Source organism: Dendrobates tinctorius, unplaced genomic scaffold (assembly GCF_039654945.1).
Source record: "Dendrobates tinctorius isolate UK_male_01 unplaced genomic scaffold, ASM3965494v1 ptg000186l, whole genome shotgun sequence".
Taxonomy (NCBI): domain Eukaryota; kingdom Metazoa; phylum Chordata; class Amphibia; order Anura; family Dendrobatidae; genus Dendrobates; species Dendrobates tinctorius.
Genome location: NW_027361853.1, coordinates 4739696 through 4757650, shown reverse-complemented (window position 1 = coordinate 4757650; position 17955 = coordinate 4739696). Strand labels below are relative to the sequence as shown.

Here is a 17955-nt window from a genome sequence, read left to right as displayed (position 1 = left end):
ATGAAGGCTTTAATGACCTATGTGTCATGTTATTACCACGCCTTCTCAGGTGCCCAGAAGGTGAGATATAATACGCAATAAATCTGCACAAATTTGCATCCTCAATAAAAAGGACCTTATGTCTTGTGTCGTTGAGTGAATGCAAAAAGTGCTTTACGCATCTCTACATAAGTGGTGCATATATTCCCTACTTCATTGTTCACGTGCCATTTAAGTGTTAATATCCGCCACCCACTTGTGCATTCATGTTTCGTCTCGTTGAATAACCACCCACTGTCACCATCCATCTATATCAGAAGTGCCGTGTGAAGATCTCCAATTAGCTACTAGTCCCAGTATTTTGGATTGTTTATTTTTAAATACCAACTTTGTAAATTTTTTGAGCTTAGCATAAGTGTTATTTATTCATGGTCCCTATGTGTATAGCTTCAGCTTCATTATAATTTGACATTTCAAGACCGACTCGGACTACGTGCTAGCTCATGTTGAACATTGCTCATCAAGAAGTATCCAGGCATGGAAACACAGCTCATTAAAAGAAAATATGCCATCAACATTTAGGCTATGTGCACACGTAGTTTGAAGTGCTGTGGATTTTTCCGCGCGGATTTAGAAAAATCCGCAGGTCAAAAGACCTGCGGATTAGTCTGTGGTTTAGCCCTGCGGTTTCACACCTCTACAATGGAGAAGGTGTGAAACCGCAGCGGATTCTGCACAAAGAACTGACATGCTGCGGATTGTAACCCGCAGAAAATCTGCGCGGAAAAATCCGCAGCATGTGTACAGCGTTTTTGGTTTTACCATTGCAAAGAATGGTACTGTACAATGCAGCAGAAACTGCTGCGGACCCTCATGGCCAGAAACGCTGCGGATCCGCAGCTGAATCCCCAACGTGTGCACATAGCCTTTTCCAATTAATATATTGCAATCATCATATGACATAGCACTGTGTACTTACAATTGCTCACTTTGTCTTTCTACCCAGTTACTTATTCTCTTTTCTCTGCTCTATGTAGAAACAGGGAGGATCTTGTCCCTGCACGACTCATTCTCCCCTTCAACTCCTGACCCAGTTGCTCCGATATTTCCCCTGCCATGGACTAGACAGTGACTCATGACTTGTGCAGGGAAAATTGACCTCCTATTTCTACATAGAGCTTAGAAGGATTCAGCTAGTCAGTTTTTAATCACATGATCTCATAGATCTCATGTAAAAGAGAAGAATTAGCTGGTAGAAAGGCAAAATGCAAAATAGGCAATTGTAAGTACACAGTGCTATATAATATGACTGCAATATATTAAGTGGATAAAAACTCTTGAGTTCTTCTTTAAAGAATTTTTGCTCTGATTTTACTCCTGCTGCTCCCAGATTTATTTTTATTTATTTTTATAATTCTGACGTACAGTTCTAGAAATGTGGGCTTTTTAATTTAATGTAATTTTTTTTCATGTGGGCGTGGCTCACTGGTTAATATTGCAGAGCAGCCTAAAGACACCCCCCCAGAGAACCCCCCATGAGCAACGCCCCCTTGGAAAAGACCATACTGACGGGTCCTCTTTAACAGTGTGATGTCATCAACATAAAACATAAAAAGTCCAAATTACATTTGTTTTTTTTTGTTCAAACGTGTCATAAGAGTCATATGTAAGGCATTTTCTGATCAAAAACTTTGGACTATGTCAGTAAGTTTACAGAAGACCTTTCACCAAACTTTTCAAGTTGAACTGGACCCACAATGTATTGTTGGCTACGGAGACACGGGTCGCCACCGAGGCCGTATCACATAGCGGCTCTTCATACTAACGCTTCTCTTTTCACCCTGCTGCAGATCATTTCATATTCCTGCTGCTTCCAGCCCGCTCAGCACTTCCCTATCTGTACATCACTGTCGCTACAGGCCCTTGTACACGGAAGAAAACATAGGATCGCATGGTCTCTGATTATTGACCATACAAACATGCCGAGCAAACAGCCAAAGATCAAGCAAACTTTTGTGTGCCTAAAAATTATCGATTGTCGGCAGCACATCCACTTGTGTAAAGGCCCTTTTACATTTAGCGATGCACCAGCGATCCGACCAGCGATCCCACCCGGTCAGGATCGCTGGTGCATCGCTAAATGATCGCTAGTGAGCTTTCATACAGAAAGACCTCACAGCGATGCAGCAGCGACGCAGCGCACGATACTTACCTTTCACACACAGCGATCCTGCGTCCTCCCGCCCGCGTCCAGCGTCGCTCGTCGTCACAGCAGGAAGTCTCAGCAGGAAGCGCCCGACGAGAAATGGAGCCGGACATTCTCGCGCGATCAGCGATGGACAGCGGGGGAGCCGGTCGCTGGTAAGTATCACACATAGCGATATCGCTAGCAATATCGCTATAACGTCACAAAACCAGTGACGTTTTAGCGATATTGCTAGCGATATCGCTTAGTGTAAAACCCCCTTAAGCCAGAAGGTGCTGCCGACAAAGGTGAATGTGTATAGGAGCTATCAGTCATTGAATGCTCCTGTGTAAATGAGCACGGTCTTTCTCAAAGCTTATTTGAAATGTGGATTTTGCAGCAGCATCCGCTCCAAAATCCACATAGATTTATGTGAACACACCCTAAATCTGCATTTCAGCAAGCAAATTTTGTGTCTGAACGAGCAGCGATCAATGGCACTCGTCTGAAGGCCCTTTTATATGAGCTGTAAGGATTCTTCTCTCTTAGGTGCGGCGGGAGTCAAACATGAGGCACGTTCCTTTAAAATTTCACAGGGTTTATTACTCCATAAACCAGAGACAGCACATAAACAGTCCTTAGCTGGGCTGTGTTCCCTCAGGTCCTGTGCACACAGATCAGGGCAATGTCCAGAGCAGCGCTCTATCTGCAGCCGCAGACACAGGAAGGCTTCTCCTTCCTTGGAACACAGACCACTCTCTGTAGTGTCCCACCTGGACACATGGAAGTCTGTCCACACTCTGCCAGACCTCCTCACAGTCTCCCTCACATGTGCCAAACACCTTAATTACATAGCCCTGTAACCACACCCATAGGTGAGGTATGGACCACATGAGCTGGTCACATGGTCAGGACTTCACCACAGGTCCTGAACATACACATCTTCAGGCAAAACAGAGTACATTCCGCACCCAGTGCACTAAATGACATCTTTAGTGCTCATGTACACTATAGGCAAAATACTCCGGGTTGCATCGCAGGGAGCATCCCTCCATGTGACATATCTCCCATTAACCACGCGATCACCTGTCACACCACATATCCCCCTCCTCTGCCTAAAGCCGTGGGGCTTGGCACTTTCTATTACTCGACCAGAGATCCTTCTCGGTCGTCTCTGCCAGTCAAATCGTCTATCAAAGTCAGGCCCTGCTAGTGAACTCTTCAGTAGGCGTCCCTTATCCGACTCTGTCTTGTTCTTTGATAAAGATGGGCCCACGTCAGACCACCCGCATCCCTGGCGGTCAGTATGGTGTTGCGACTCCCTTGCCCCCATACCTCTTGTCTGGACTGACTCTTTGTCACCACGTCTTCTACAGGGTCTCCTGCCTAGGTCACTCAGCTCTGAGCTAACTGAGGCATCACTACTTCCTCTTCCATCAGGCCACCTACTGTCCTCTCTCTGCTGGCCATTTCTCCTAAGGTCTATAAGGTCCCGAGAGCAGCCCTTCCATTTATCTCTATGTACTCTCTTATCTCCATCTTTAGGACTTCCAGTCTTAAGTGAACCTCTTTGTCTTTCTATACCGCGAGTTGAAGGAGGCGGCCATCTTCTTTCCATTTCCTCCAGCTCTCTACTGATCTGCTTCCTCTCAAGTCTTAGCTGCTCTACTTCTTTCAGGTATGACACGCGATACTCCAGGAGCATCCGGATATTCCCAAGGCTCTCCATGGACCCAACAATGAGGAATGGAACCATCCCATCTTCATCCTTGTCCTGGGCTTCGTCATCAGCCGGAATCCTCACTCTCATCACGCCAGACCTGTTCACCATGTCCTGCATCACTTTCCCAAACCTTCCGATGACTTTCCTCACCAGACCTCCGGGCACTTGAATGATGTCTTCTGCAATGCCCTGCTGACTTTGAACTTTCCTCGCACACTCTAGACATCGAGCGGCTTCTTTTTTTCCCAACAGGATCATCTGCCTTGTGCGGAGGCATTGTAGATGCATATCCCTCAGGATAGTAACCCGCTTCCTTGTGACTTCCTTAGATGACAGTATGACCAGCTGCTTCGTCTCTGGTGCCCAGATCACACTACATGCTTCTATAGCCTTCCTAAAGGCCTCATGCACACCTTCCTCAGCACAGGCTTCCTGCATGTCTTCTGGTACTTCAATTACAACCTTGAAGGTCGTGGACTTGCTCTCATCCTGAACAGATGGCTCTGGGTTCCCTACAGACACTTCCCTCAAGATATCTGTCACGATTGGATGACTGTCTTGTGCAGCCCTTGGCTCACCATCTTCCTGAGATTTACAGTCTTCAGGACCCTTTTCCAAGATGGGCTTTGGCAGTTCTGCCTTGCTATCAGGCGGGCACGGCTGCTGTACGTCTTCGCCAATCCACTTCTCCCGTAGAAGACCTTTTCCTACTCCACTGAGTTCTTGCAGAACTTTATCTCGCTCCTCTGCCAGGTAGCGACGCTCATCCTCTCTCCTGAGAATCTCCTGTTGATACTTCTCTTGGGCCTCTCTGAGCACCTCCATATCTTCCAACAGGGTCTTGTTCATGGTTTTACACGCTGACAGGTGACCTCTGAGCTCAGAGACTTCCTTCTCCAGCTCATCCACTCTGTGCTCAGTCACTTGTCTCAGTGCTTTGCCTGCCAAGAGCTCGGACTCTAGGTGGTGCAACCGCTCCACCTGCGCGGAGTTGGCGACTTCCAGACTCGCCACCTTCAGACACACCCTCGCCAGCTGCTGACACATCTCTTCGCGCCCTTGCTCCAAGTCTCGTAGGTGCGCTTCTACCTGGGGCAAACTGTCATTACACTGGATTCGTGCTTCTGTCTGACAAACACTGTCTTCAGCCCTAGTGGTTGCTACTGGCAATAACATATTACAGTCACGCCTGGTACCTGTGTCACACCCCACCGCATGGGAAATGTTCATGTTGCTCTCTGTTCGCGTGTCAGGTCCACTCTTTTTAATTACCACACCACTATCAGTCTCTCCCTGGTACCCGTCAGGTGACATGTCCGTAAGTGGGGCCGACGCACTGTTCTCTCTGGTCATGCTTAACTTAGGCCTGTCAACTTTAGGAGGCGGACTTTTCACACCATTACCTCCCATACACATTATATCAACAGACACTTCTCCTTTTGTCCACCAGTCCCACAGGGCTTCTAAGTCCCGCCCTATTACCATAGTATACTGTAAGTCTGGGTCTACTGTCACTACATGGTACGTGGAACTCTCAGTCGTGTCAATGTAGAGGTATGCTGTCAAAAGCTCTTTATCGTCCCCACCAAAGCCATTCACTCTCGTCACCGTCCCAGGCAACACAGAACGTCCAGGAGTGGTTTTTAGCACAGATACCGGACTCCCAGGGTCTAACAATCCCATCACCCGTTCTCCATCCAGCCAGAAGGGGCACTGTAGTGTCGGTTCACTGACCGAGCTACTCACAATCGTCTCATCTCCCAGCCCACCATCCGTCATATCACGAGACGTCAGGTCCTTAAGTTGGGCAGTTGTACTTTTTCTTCTGGTCAGTTCTACCTCTGACCTGTCCATGTCAGGAGCCATCACTATCTCGGTGTCCGCTGGCCCCACAGTCGAAGCATCTCCATCGTCCGACAAAACATCATCAAACAGAACAAAGTCCCGGCCCCTCTCCCAGGCATAGACTAAGTCCCGTGGTATCCCTCCACCTTGGCACTCACCACCCTTGGTCCCCTCAAACACTACTCTGTCTACTGCGTAGTTCACCGTGACCCCGTGTTTACAGCGAACCCTGACGCTTTTCTCGGACAGAGAGAAAGTGAGAGGAGTTCCTGTTAGAGTCACCTGATTCTCTGATTCCAGCCGACCAAAGGCTCCTTCCCGGTGCAGCATCACTGTACACATCTGTGGCCCGTCATTACTACCTGGAAAGGATATTCCACATTCTGAAAAAGACCTGCACATACACTGCGGTACTCCAGACGTACCTACTGAGTCACCCAGTGCTGTCACTTCTTCAAACTTGGCCCCTTTCTGGACCACCACCCCGCTTTGGGTTTCCACCCCCTCCCGGGACTCCACCCCATTTTGGGTTACCACCCCAATTTGGGCCACCGCCCCCTTTGGGGACTCCACCCCTTTACGGGCTACCACCCCGATTTGGGCCACCGCCCCCTTTTGGGACTCCACCCCTTTACGGGCTACCTCCCCGATTTGGGCCACTGCCCCCTTTTGGGACTCCACCCCTTTTCGGGATCTCCCCATGTCTGTCCTGCAGAACCTCTTAGGCCACAGTTCACACAGTACAGTTTTTTTTTTTTTCTTCAGGCTGGTACTGGCCCTTTAAGCATGACACCACTTCTTTCTGGCACTGCCTCAGCTCCTGCCGTCGCTCACAAGCAGCTGCTGGTGTCTCTGCAGCTCCTGCTGCGTCGTCTTCGTGGACCCGCCGATCCACCGGAAGCCACTTGTTGCCCTCAAAAGGAAGAAAAAACCACAAAAGCGCGCCAATAGGGCCTTACCAGTGCAGGTATAATGGGTATAACGACATAATACAGGGTACTCACCCTTTATAGTTGTGTAAAGCCACAACTACTGTATCCGCTTAGATATATGTAATAAAGCTGCAGCAGGATGGTGTAGACAGACAGCGTCTGCTACCAATGCTCAAATAGGAGATTCCAAAAAGAAAAAACATCAGGTCCCCGCGCAGCGAGACCTTCGTGACGCCCTCACCACAGCAAGCACTTTCGGGGTTTTTTTTTTTTTTTTTTTCAGAGAAACGAGGAGAAAAAAAAAAAAAAAACACATGCACAGTCTGTCACTGACTCTGGTCAGTGCAACACGGATTCCTGTCCGTTACCTGCTGGTGTCAGCCACACAGGTTCTCGGGTATCTTTTCTCCTCATAGGCATCCCACAAATCTCCATACAGTCATTTCCTCTGACCTCGGTCAGTATTACTCACGATTTTCCATACCGTCTGTGCTCCTGGGAATCGCTGCCCGCATTCTCCACCAATTGTAAGGATTCTTCTCGCTTAGGTGCGGCGGGAGTCAAACATGAGGCACGTTCCTTTAAAATTTCACAGGGTTTATTACTCCATAAACCAGAGACAGCACATAAACAGTCCTTAGCTGGGCTGTGTTCCCTCAGGTCCTGTGCACACAGATCAGGGCAATGTCCAGAGCAGCGCTCTATCTGCAGCCGCAGACACAGGAAGGCTTCTCCTTCCTTGGAACACAGACCACTCTCTGTAGTGTCCCACCTGGACACATGGAAGTCTGTCCACACTCTGCCAGACCTCCTCACAGTCTCCCTCACATGTGCCAAACACCTTAATTACATAGCCCTGTAACCACACCCATAGGTGAGGTATGGACCACATGAGCTGGTCACATGGTCAGGACTTCACCACAGGTCCTGAACATACACATCTTCAGGCAAAACGGGAGTACATTCCGCACCCAGTGCACTAAATGACATCTTTAGTGCTCATGTACACTATAGGCAAAATACTCCGGGTTGCATCGCAGGGAGCATCCCTCCATGTGACATATCTCCCATTAACCACGCGATCACCTGTCACACCACAGAGCCAATGCAAACGGTAACAGTCATTAATACAAGCTTTCAGACACTATACAGTTAGTGTGCTGTCGACAGTTCACGTCCTGTTTACACAGGGGGATGTGCTGCCGAAAATGTTTATTTTTAGACCTTCATTAAATGGTGTCCGGGAGGTTTACATTGATGGCCTATCCATAGGATAGGTCATTAATATCAAATCTTCGGGGGTGCGGCACCCCCAACCAGCTGATGTGTAGTACCCGCTATACAGTTCATAAACTGTGCAGCTCCATAAGTGAGCTCTTCTGACTGGCACCCGTAACAGCTGATGCTGGGTGTCACACCACTACTGATCACATACCGATGACCCATCCTAAGGATCAGCCATCAATATAAATGTCCTGGACACCCCCTTTGAATATACGAACGAGCGAATGATGAGGGTATTACGAATGCATAGAAGGCCAATTAATGGCCCATATAAAATGCAGCCATATGCACTGACCATAAACCTGTATCCAAGTCCCTTCCTGCAGCCACGGCCCCTGTAAACACTTTTTGGGGATGTTGGATATTACTGTCTTTCATAAGGACTCTCCATACTCCCTGTAATTTCTGAGGCCCCCAGTCCTGCCCCTAATACCGACCTTGCTGATTACATTGGTAACCGTGATCTGTCTTGTTATAATGTATTTGCACTCCTTATCTGCTTGCATTATATGCAGTTACAATGTGAATAATTGTGTATTTTAGGTGATAGTTGCTGAGTGATAATCACACTTTGTAGAATTGTGGCCCTTTGTTTTCAGTCACACACTAGTGCACAGAGACATAGTATAGCTTCACATTGGGGGCCACTATGCTCCTACCCCTGTAAAAGTGGATGTCTCCCCATCATATATTGCTCCGCCATGTTTGCAGGACGGGATTGCTTTTCTTCTTTTAAAGCCTTATTACTTCAAGGAGGTTTTTTGACTCATGGACTAAAGTGTTGCATAGATTACTGTGGTCCCCAGCACCTAAGAAGTGCGCAACAGCTGAAGTGCGCGCTGGCTTCTACATACAGTGGGTTCGGAAAGTATTCAGACCCCTTTAAATTTTTCATTCTTTGTTTCATTGCAGCCATTTGGTAAATTTAAACAAGTTCATTTTTTTTTCTTATTAATGTACACTCTGCACCCCATCTTGACTGAAAAAAACAGAAATGTAGAAATTTTTGCAAATTCATTAAAAAAAACCCAGAAATATCACATGGTCATAAGTATTTAGACTCTTTGCTCAGTATGGAGTAGAAGCGCCCTTTTGAGCTAGTACAGCCATGAGCCTTCTTGGGAATGATGCAACAAGTTTTTCATACCTGGATTAGGGGATCCTCTGCCATTCTTCCTTGCAGATCCTCTCCAGTTCCTTCAGGTTGGATGGTGAACCTTGGTGGACAGCCATTTTCAGGTCTCTCCAGAGATGCTCAATTGGGTTTACATCAGGGCTCTGGCCGGGCCAGTCAAGAATGGTCACAGAGTTGTTCTGAAGCCACTCCTTTGTTATTTTAGCTGTGTGCTTAGGACCATTGTCTTGTTGGAAGGTGAACCTTCGGCCAAGTCTGAGGTCCAGAGCACCCTGGAAGAGGTTTTCATCCAGGATAGATCTGTACTTGACCGCATTCATGTTTTCTTCAGTTGCAACCCATCATCCTGTCCCTGCAGCTGAAAAACACCCCCATAGCATGATGCTGCCACCACCATGTTTCACTGTTGGGATTGTATTGGGCAAGTGATGAGCAGTGCCTGGTTTTCTCCACACATACCGCTTAGGATTATCACCAAAAAGGTCTATCTTCGTGTCATCTGACCAGAGAATTTTATTTCTGATAGTCTTGGAGTCCTTCATGTGTTTTTTTTTTTTTTTTAGCAAAGTCTATACGGGCTTTCATATGTCTTTCACTGAGGAGAGTCTTCCGTCGGGCCACTCTGCCATAAAGGCCTGACTGGTGGAGGGCTGCAGTGATAGTTGACTTTGTGGAAATTTCTTTCATCTCCCACTGCATCTGTGGAACTCGGCCATAGTGATCCTTGGGTTCTTCTTTACCTCTCTCACCAAGGCTCTTCTCCCACGACTGCTCAGTTTGGCTGGATGGCCAGGTCTAGGAAGACTTCTGGTGGTCCCAAACTTCTTCTGTTTAAGGATTATGGAGGCCACTGTGCTCTTAGAAACCTTGAGTACTGCAGAAATTATTTTGTAACCTTGGCCAGATGTGTGCCTTGCCACAATTCTGTCTCTGAGCTCCTTAGCCAGTTCCTTTGACCTCATGATTCTCATTTGGTCTGAGATGCACTGTGAGCTGTGAGGTCTTATATAGACAGGTTTGTGCCTTTACAAATCAAGTCCTGTCAGTTTAAACACAGCTGGACTCCAATGAAGGAGTAGAACCATCTCAAGGAGGATCACAAGGAAATGGACAGCATGTGACTTAAATATGAGTGTCTGAGCAAAGGGTCTGAATACTTATGACCATGTGATATTTCAGTTTTTCTTTTTTAATAAATTTGCAAAAATTTCTACATTTATGTTTTTTTCAGTCAAGATGGGGTGCAGAGTGTACATTAATGAGAAAAAAATGAACTTTTTTGAATTTACCAAATGGCTGCAATGAAACAGAGTGAAAAATTTAAAGTGGTCTGAATGCTTCCTGTACCCACTGTATAGGGGCTGCACAACACTTCACCTCTGCTAATGAGTGACAGCTGTAGTGGGCTGCTGCTTGGCAGCGGGATCTACTGTCCGTTAAGAGGAATATTTGCAATATATATACTGTATATACTTGTATTTACTATCTAATGACTGGGATTTCAAGTGTAATAGGATCCAAAAACGGTAAAATGCAACTGAGCAGTTTATAATCCCGTAATTCCAGCTGTTGTGTGCAGTACCGTGCTGCTTGGTAATGCTTAAAGGGATATTCCAGTTTTGGACAACCCTTGGCTGCAATTTGTTTATAAACAAAAAGAAAGTGAGCTTTTCTCACCCTCCCTGGGTCCAGCACTGAGTCTCCACCGCTGCTCCCAGTATCTGTTATTATCTGCAGTGCTGAGGTTACATTGACAACACTGCAGACAGTGCTGTCAGCTCGGGCCACTTAGCTCACTGACTGGCTGCAGCCAATGTGTCATCAGTGCTGCAGATGGTTACAGACACTGTTAGCAGCAGCATAGACTCAGCATTGGACCAAGGGAGGGTAAGGAAAGATCATCTTCTGTATTTTTTTAAGAACTTCAGTAAGGGGACAAGCCATGTAAAACTTGTTTAATACTACAAGAGTGGAAATAAGGGTGAGTTTTTTAAGGCGTTGTCTACTACCCAGACAACCTTTTCTAAATTCCTATGTTCCTCCCCACAGTAAAATAATAACACCTATACTCTGCTCTGGTGCAGGCACTGGCTTTCCCAGGGATTGCATGACATAGCAATGTCACGCAATCCCTGCGGCCAATAAATCCCGGCTTCACTCTCGAGTGAACTCATTTCTCTCTATGACTTTATTTGTAAATATTCTCAGTCCTGTCCAGTTATACAGAATTTGAAAAAGTAAAACAATGAAGATTCTATATTAATGCAAGGTCTTTTTTAAGGTGAAACCATAATTTGAAGACTCCATAGAAGTATAGCCATTGATATGTGCTCTCAGACATTGAATGTATGAAGATGTCTGAATATTTGCTTGTTGCTTTGATATTTCCCATACATTTGCATTTCTACTTGTAAATTGATGCTCTCTCCTTATTCTTCTGCTTTGCTTTACAAATTCATGTGGGGTTCACATCCCCCTTACATATAGATGAGCTCTATGCAGCCATGATCAGTGCTGTGTGACCAGTATGTCCAGTGTTGGACCGGGGTGCCAAGGGCCCACCAGTAACACTAATTTTGGGGGCCCACCTGCATACAAATATTACACTACCCTCGTTCACAAATGTATCTATGTCTCTATATAATAATAAACTGGGTAGTTTGATTAATGAATGATGACAAGTTGCTTTTTTCTATACAAAATCAATTGAATTATGCCAAGTACTTCTCATACAGTGGGGTTGGGGGCCCAGATCTGCACAAGGGCCCACCGGGGGATTCCCCTGTTACCCTATGGGCCAGTCCGAGCCTGAGTATGTCTTAAGGGCCTGTCACACTAAGCAATATCGCTAGCAATATCGCTATAACGCCACTGGTTTTTGTGACGTTATAGCGATATTGCTAGCGATATCGCTATGTCTGATACTTACCTCCGACCACTCCCCCCGCTGATTATCGCTGATCGTGCGAGAACGTCCTGGACTGTTTCTCGTCGTCAGCTTCCTGCTGGGCTTCCTGTAGAGAGATGAGCGTGGACGCGGGCGGGAGGACGTCAGGATCGCCTAGTGTGACAGGTAAGGAGCGACCCCCGACCCCTACGATGTCGCTGGTGAGATCTGCCTGTGTGGCAGCTCACTAGCGACCACTTAGCGATGCACCAGCGATCCTCACCGCGTCATATCGCTGATCGGGATCGCTGGTACATCGCTAAGTGTGACAGTACCTTTACACAGTCCAGGTGCTTCAGCTTCTAGTTTACACTTATCTATTAAAGGTATAGAACTCCCCAAATGTCCAGTGTCCGATGGAGAGGGCTAGTGAAGATCTGGAGATAAATGGTGCCTGATCATCCTGCTTTTCTTATTGTGTCCATAGATGTATCTCTACATTCATCTTCATATATGCATTTTCTCATGCTACTTACAGGCTCTGGATCAGACCTGTCTCTTCTAAGTCTTAAAGGTATAGGTGAAGTCTGGGATTTGCGATTACTAATTTCTTGTGTTTCTTCACTAATAAAATATCTCCTAATAAATAATCATCACTAATGTGTGTGGTTTGCAGTCAGTATCCTGTGAGAAAAATTATACAGTGAAAATTGATAACAATAACATGAGACCTTAGCTATAAAACGCGTCTAGCATGATATGGCCATTCCCCTCACTATCTACTCTTTCTCTCTCTCTCCGCCCTGTGTCTCTCTCCGCCCTGTGTCTCTCTCCGCCCTGTGTCTCTCTCCGCCCTGTGTCTCTCTCCGCCCTGTGTCTCTCTCCGCCCTGTGTCTCTCTCTGCCCTGTGTCTCTCTCCGCCCTGTGTCTCTCTCCGCCCTGTGTCTCTCTCCGCCCTGTGTCTCTCTCCGCCCTGTGTCTCCCTCCGCCCTGTGTCTCTCTCCGCCCTGTGTCTCTCTCCGCCCTGTGTCTCTCTCCGCCCTGTGTCTCTCTCCGCCCTGTGTCTCCCTCCGCCCTGTGTCTCTCTCCGCCCTGTGTCTCTCTCCGCCCTGTGTCTCCCTCCGCCCTGTGTCTCTCTCCGCCCTGTGTCTCCCTCCGCCCTGTGTCTCCCTCCGCCCTGTGTCTCCCTCCGCCCTGTGTCTCTCTCCGCCCTGTGTCTCTCTCCGCCCTGTGTCTCCCTCCACCCTGTGTCTCCCTCCGCCCTGTGTCTCCCTCCGCCCTGTGTCTCCCTCCGCCCTGTGTCTCTCTCCGCCCTGTGTCTCTTTCCGCCCTGTGTCTCCCCCCCGTGTCTCTCTCCGCCCTGTGTCTCCCCCCCGTGTCTCTCGCTCTCTCTCCCCTTGTCTCTCTCCCCCCATGTCTCTCTGCCTCTATCTCCCCGTGTCTCCCTCTGCCCCTCTCCACCCTCCCCCCTTTCCTGGTGTCTCACTCTCTCTCTCTTTCTCATGTGCTGATATAATTTGGCACATGCTTATGGTTCTCTCTGTAAAGCTAAACATTACATGATGCCATTGCAGTCGATGGGCTCTTCATGGGATGCAGCAATATTTTGGGTTGTTAAAGCCGAAGTTGACCTTAGTTTTTACCTTAGCTATAGTTAGTTCCCGACTCTCCCATATACACATTTACTTGGTTTAAATGGAATCTGTCACCGGGTTTTTGCCATCTAATCTGAAAGCAGCGTAATGCAGGGACAGAGACCCTGATTCCTGTGATGTCACTTCTTGTGCAGCTGGCTGTAGATTTGCTAAAATCACAGTTTTATCAGTAGGAGATTATAATTAGAGAACTAGTAATCCTGCTACCATGTAGTCCAACCTTATCTCTACCACTGGCAGCTTTGAGTACACTGTGCATAGATAGAAAACTGCCAATCAGTGGTGTGGGTGGGGTTATACAGAGCTCAGCATTCAGAGAACTGCTGGACCTGCAGCAGGTATCACGCTGATTAGAGTTGAGCGAAACGGGTCGAAAAAATTCAAAAGTCACCGACTTTTGGCAAAGTCGGGTTTCATGAAACGAAACCCGACCCTAGGATGAGGTCGGCCACGAGGTCGGCGACTTACGCGCCAAAGTCGCGTTTCAAAAGTTTGTTTTGCGCTCTTTTTCAGCCAATCAGGATCCACGGACACTGTGGGCAACGTGATGACATAGGCACGGGTCACCACCATCTTTCAGAAGGGCATGCAAGTGATTGGCTTGCTTTGGTGGGCGTCACAGGGGGTATAAAAGGGCGTGCACGCCGACCGCCATCTTACTTCTGCCGATCTCAGTATAGGGAGAGGTTGCTGCTGATTCTGTAGGGAGAGCGTTAGGCAGGGAAGAAGACCAAAAAACTGCTTCTGCTGCTAGCGATTTGGCCTGCACAACACACCAGTCACTGTGTGTGCAGTGCAAGGGGAGGCTATATAGTGGTGTATCAGTGGTGTTGGTTGTTGGGCTGCCTTCTAAGGCTTCCTGACAGGCTGGCATTGCTGTTTACCCACTGCTCCGCAAACTGCTTTTTTAAAAGCAATCCAATCTCCCTTATCCTCTAGTCACTTTGGTCACAGCTGTGCCATCGAGCCTGTCACATAGCGCTCAGATATTCATTGGGCCTCAAACTGCTTTTTTAAAAGCAATCCCAATTTTTTTTTTTTGTCCTGCTGAGAAGAAAAAAAAACTGCTTCTGCTGCTGATAGCAATTTGGCCTGCACAACACACCAGTCACTGTGTGCAGTGCAAGGGGAGGCTATATAGTGGTGTATCAGTGGTGTTGGTTGTTGGGCTGCCTTTTAAGGCTTCCTGACAGGCTGGCATTGCTGTTTACCCACTGCTCCGCAAACTGCTTTTTTAAAAGCAATCCAATCTCCCTTATCCTCTAGTCACTTAGGTCACAGCTGTGCCATCGAGCTTGTCACATAGCGCTCAGATATTCATTGGGCCTCACACAATCCAAAAGTGTCCAGTGTCCAAAAGTGTGTGCAGAGATTCAAACTCTCACTTATCCTCTAGTCACTTAGGTCACAGCTGTGCCATCGAGCTTGTCACATAGCGCTCAGATATTCATTGGGCCTCACACAATCCAAAAGTGTCCAGTGTCCAAAAGTGTGTGCAGAGATTCAAACTCTCACTTATCCTCTAGTCACTTAGGTCACAGCTGTGCCATCGAGCTTGTCACATAGCGCTCAGATATTCATTGGGCCTCACACAATCCAAAAGTGTCCAGTGTCCAAAAGTGTGTGCAGAGATTCAAAATCTCACTTATCCTCTAGTCACTTAGGTCACAGCTGTGCCATCGAGCCTGTCACATAGCGCTCAGATATCAGTGGGCCTCACACAATCCAAAAGTGTCCAGTGTCCAAAAGTGTGTGCAGAGATTCAAAATCTCACTTATTCTCTAGTCACTTAGGTCACAGCTGTGCCATCGAGCCTGTCACATAGCGCTCAGATATCAGTGGGCCTCACACAATCCAAAAGTGTCCAGTGTCCAAAAGTGTGTGCAGAAATTCAAAATCTCCCCTGTCCTATAGACACCTTGTTTTACATACTATATACACTCACTGGCCACTTTATTAGGTACACCATGCTAGTAACGGGTTGGACCCCCTTTTGCCTTCAGAATTGCCTCAATTCTTCGTGGCAGAGATTCAACAAGGTGCTGGAAGCATTCCTCAGAGATTTTGGACCATATTGACATGATGGCATCACACAGTTGGCGCAGATTTGTCGGCTGCACATCCCTGATGCGAATCTCCCGTTCCACCACATCCCAAAGATGCTCTATTGGATTGAGATCTGGTGACTGAGGAGGCCATTTGAGTACAGTGAACTCATTGTCATGTTCAAGAAACCAATCTGAGATGATTCGAGCTTTATGACATGGCGCATTATCCTGCTGAAAGTAGCCATCAGATGTTGGGTACATTGTGGTCATAAAGGGATGGACATGGTCAGCAACAATACTCAGGTAGGCTGTGGCGTTGCAACGATGCTCAATTGGTACCAAGGGGCCCAAAGAGTGCCAAGAAAAAGTTCCCCACACCATGACACCACCACCACCAGCCTGAACCGTTGATACAAGGCAGGATGGATCCATGCTTTCATGTTGTTTACGCCAAATTCTGACCCTACCATCCGAATGTCGCAGCAGAAATCGAGACTCATCAGACCAGGCAACGTTTTTCCAATCTTCTACTGTCCAATTTCGATGAGCTTGTGCAAATTGTAGCCTCAGTTTCCTGTTCTTAGCTGAGAGGAGTGGTACCCAGTGTGGTCATCTGCTGCTGTAGCCCATCTGCCTCAAAGTTCGACGCACTGTGCGTTCAGAGATGCTCTTCTGCCTACCTTGGTTGTAACGGGTGGCAATTTGAGTCACTGTTGCCTTTCTATCAGCTCGAACCAGTCTGCCCATTCTCCTCTGACCTCTGGCATCAACAAGGCATTTCCGGCCACAGAACTGCCGCTCACTGGATTTTTTTTCTTTTTCGGACCATTCTCTGTAAACCCTAGAGATGGTTGTGCGTGAAAATCCCAGTAGATCAGCAGTTTCTGAAATACTCAGACCAGCCCTTCTGGCACCAACAATCATGCCACGTTCAAAGGCACTCAAATCACCTTTCTTCCCCATACTGATGCTCGGTTTGAACTGCAGGAGATTGTCTTGACCATGTCTACATGCCTAAATGCACTGAGTTGCCGCCATGTGATTGGCTGATTAGAAATTAAGTCTTAACACACAGTTGGACAGGTGTACCTAATAAAGTGGCCAGTGAGTGTAGTTTGTTGGATTTTGTCTACATTTCTACCAAAAATGAGGAAGGCTGGTGGAAGAGGCCGTGGAATTGGGTGGGGGTTGGCAGCTGGTAATGATGGTGTTGGTGGTGGATCTGATAGTAGTGGCAAGAGCAAAATAGGACCGAATGCAGGAGGTGTTGAGCCTGCGTCATCGTCTGGCTACATAAGGCCTCGAACGCTTAGTTTTCTAGGAGTTGGCAAACCGCTTTTAAAGCCAGAGCATCAGGAAAAAGTTTTGTCTTACATTGCTGACTCAGCCTCCAGCTCTATCGCCTCTTCTTCAGTTGTAAAAAGTAAAAGCACTGAGTCGTCATTGGAGGCTCATGTTCATGAACCACACCTTTCCTTGTGTCCTTCACCCCAACCAAGATTGAAGGATGACGCAGGCCATACTACTGATTACACCATGGAGCTGTTTTCACATACCATGCCTGGATTATCAAGTGAAATGGTGAATTACCCAGGCCAAGATGAATCTGACATGGAGTGCACTGATGCACAGCCGCTGATGGATGATTCTGCTGGTACATTCACTCAGAGCACTACATTGTCCTCGCAGTGTACAGAGCCAGATTCTGACCCTGATGAGACTCAGGTGCCCCTTCCCGCACACTATACCACCATACACGGTGACACAGAGGAAGGTGCACATGACATAGAAGAGGAGGTGATGGATGACCCAGTTGTTGACCCAGATTGGCATCCATTGGGGGAAGAGGGTGCTGCTTCCAATAGCTCAGATGAGGAGCATCCACAGCAGACATCGACATCGCAACAGCTGTTATCTGGCAGGCCCGGAGCACTCCAAAGACAGGTTCCAAACATCAAAAGAGTTGCTGGACAGCTTGTCCAGAGGGTCAAAAGATCACAGCGTGCTAGGCCGCAAAATGTCTGCCAAAGTAGGAAGAGTGCAGTGTGGCACTTTTTTGAACAAAATCCTCATGATCAACCCAAGGTTATCTGTAAGAAGTGCGCAAAGACCTTTAGCCGAGGGAAAAATCTGAAAAATTTGAATACCAGTTGCATGCTTAGACATTTAACCAGCATGCACTTGCAAGCGTGGACACAACACCAAACCTCAAGTGCCACATGTGCAACTGATCACAAAGAAGGTAGTCAACAACGCTACATTGTTTCCCCCACTGTAAGCCC

The 17955-nt window shown here is 47.4% G+C and overlaps 2 protein-coding genes across 9 annotated transcripts in view; one reads left to right on the top strand and one right to left on the bottom strand.

Moving 5' to 3' along the window:
• LOC141055554 (alpha-actinin-1-like) overlaps nt 1-17955 on the top strand; it is a 132403-nt gene that overhangs the window by 75970 nt on the left and 38478 nt on the right. The gene's annotated exons all lie outside the window — the stretch shown is intronic.
• LOC141055552 (uncharacterized) lies at nt 3327-5756 on the bottom strand. The gene is made up of 2 exons (XM_073552177.1): nt 3731-5756; nt 3327-3515 (listed from the first exon to the last, which is right to left on the bottom strand). Exons 1-2 carry the CDS (start codon nt 5751-5753, stop codon nt 3466-3468), a joined length of 2073 nt encoding a protein of 690 aa, XP_073408278.1. The 5' UTR covers nt 5754-5756; the 3' UTR covers nt 3327-3465.

Bases quoted from the DNA above. Each gene is read 5' to 3' on its own strand.
- LOC141055552 (XM_073552177.1), bottom strand. From the start codon at position 5,753: ATGGCTCCTGACATGGACAGGTCAGAGGTAGAACTGACCAGAAGAAAA. The intron at 3,516-3,730 runs GTTCACTTAAGA...GGTGACAAAGAG, and splicing joins CGGTATAGAAAGACAAAGAG to TCAGTCCAGACAAGAGGTAT.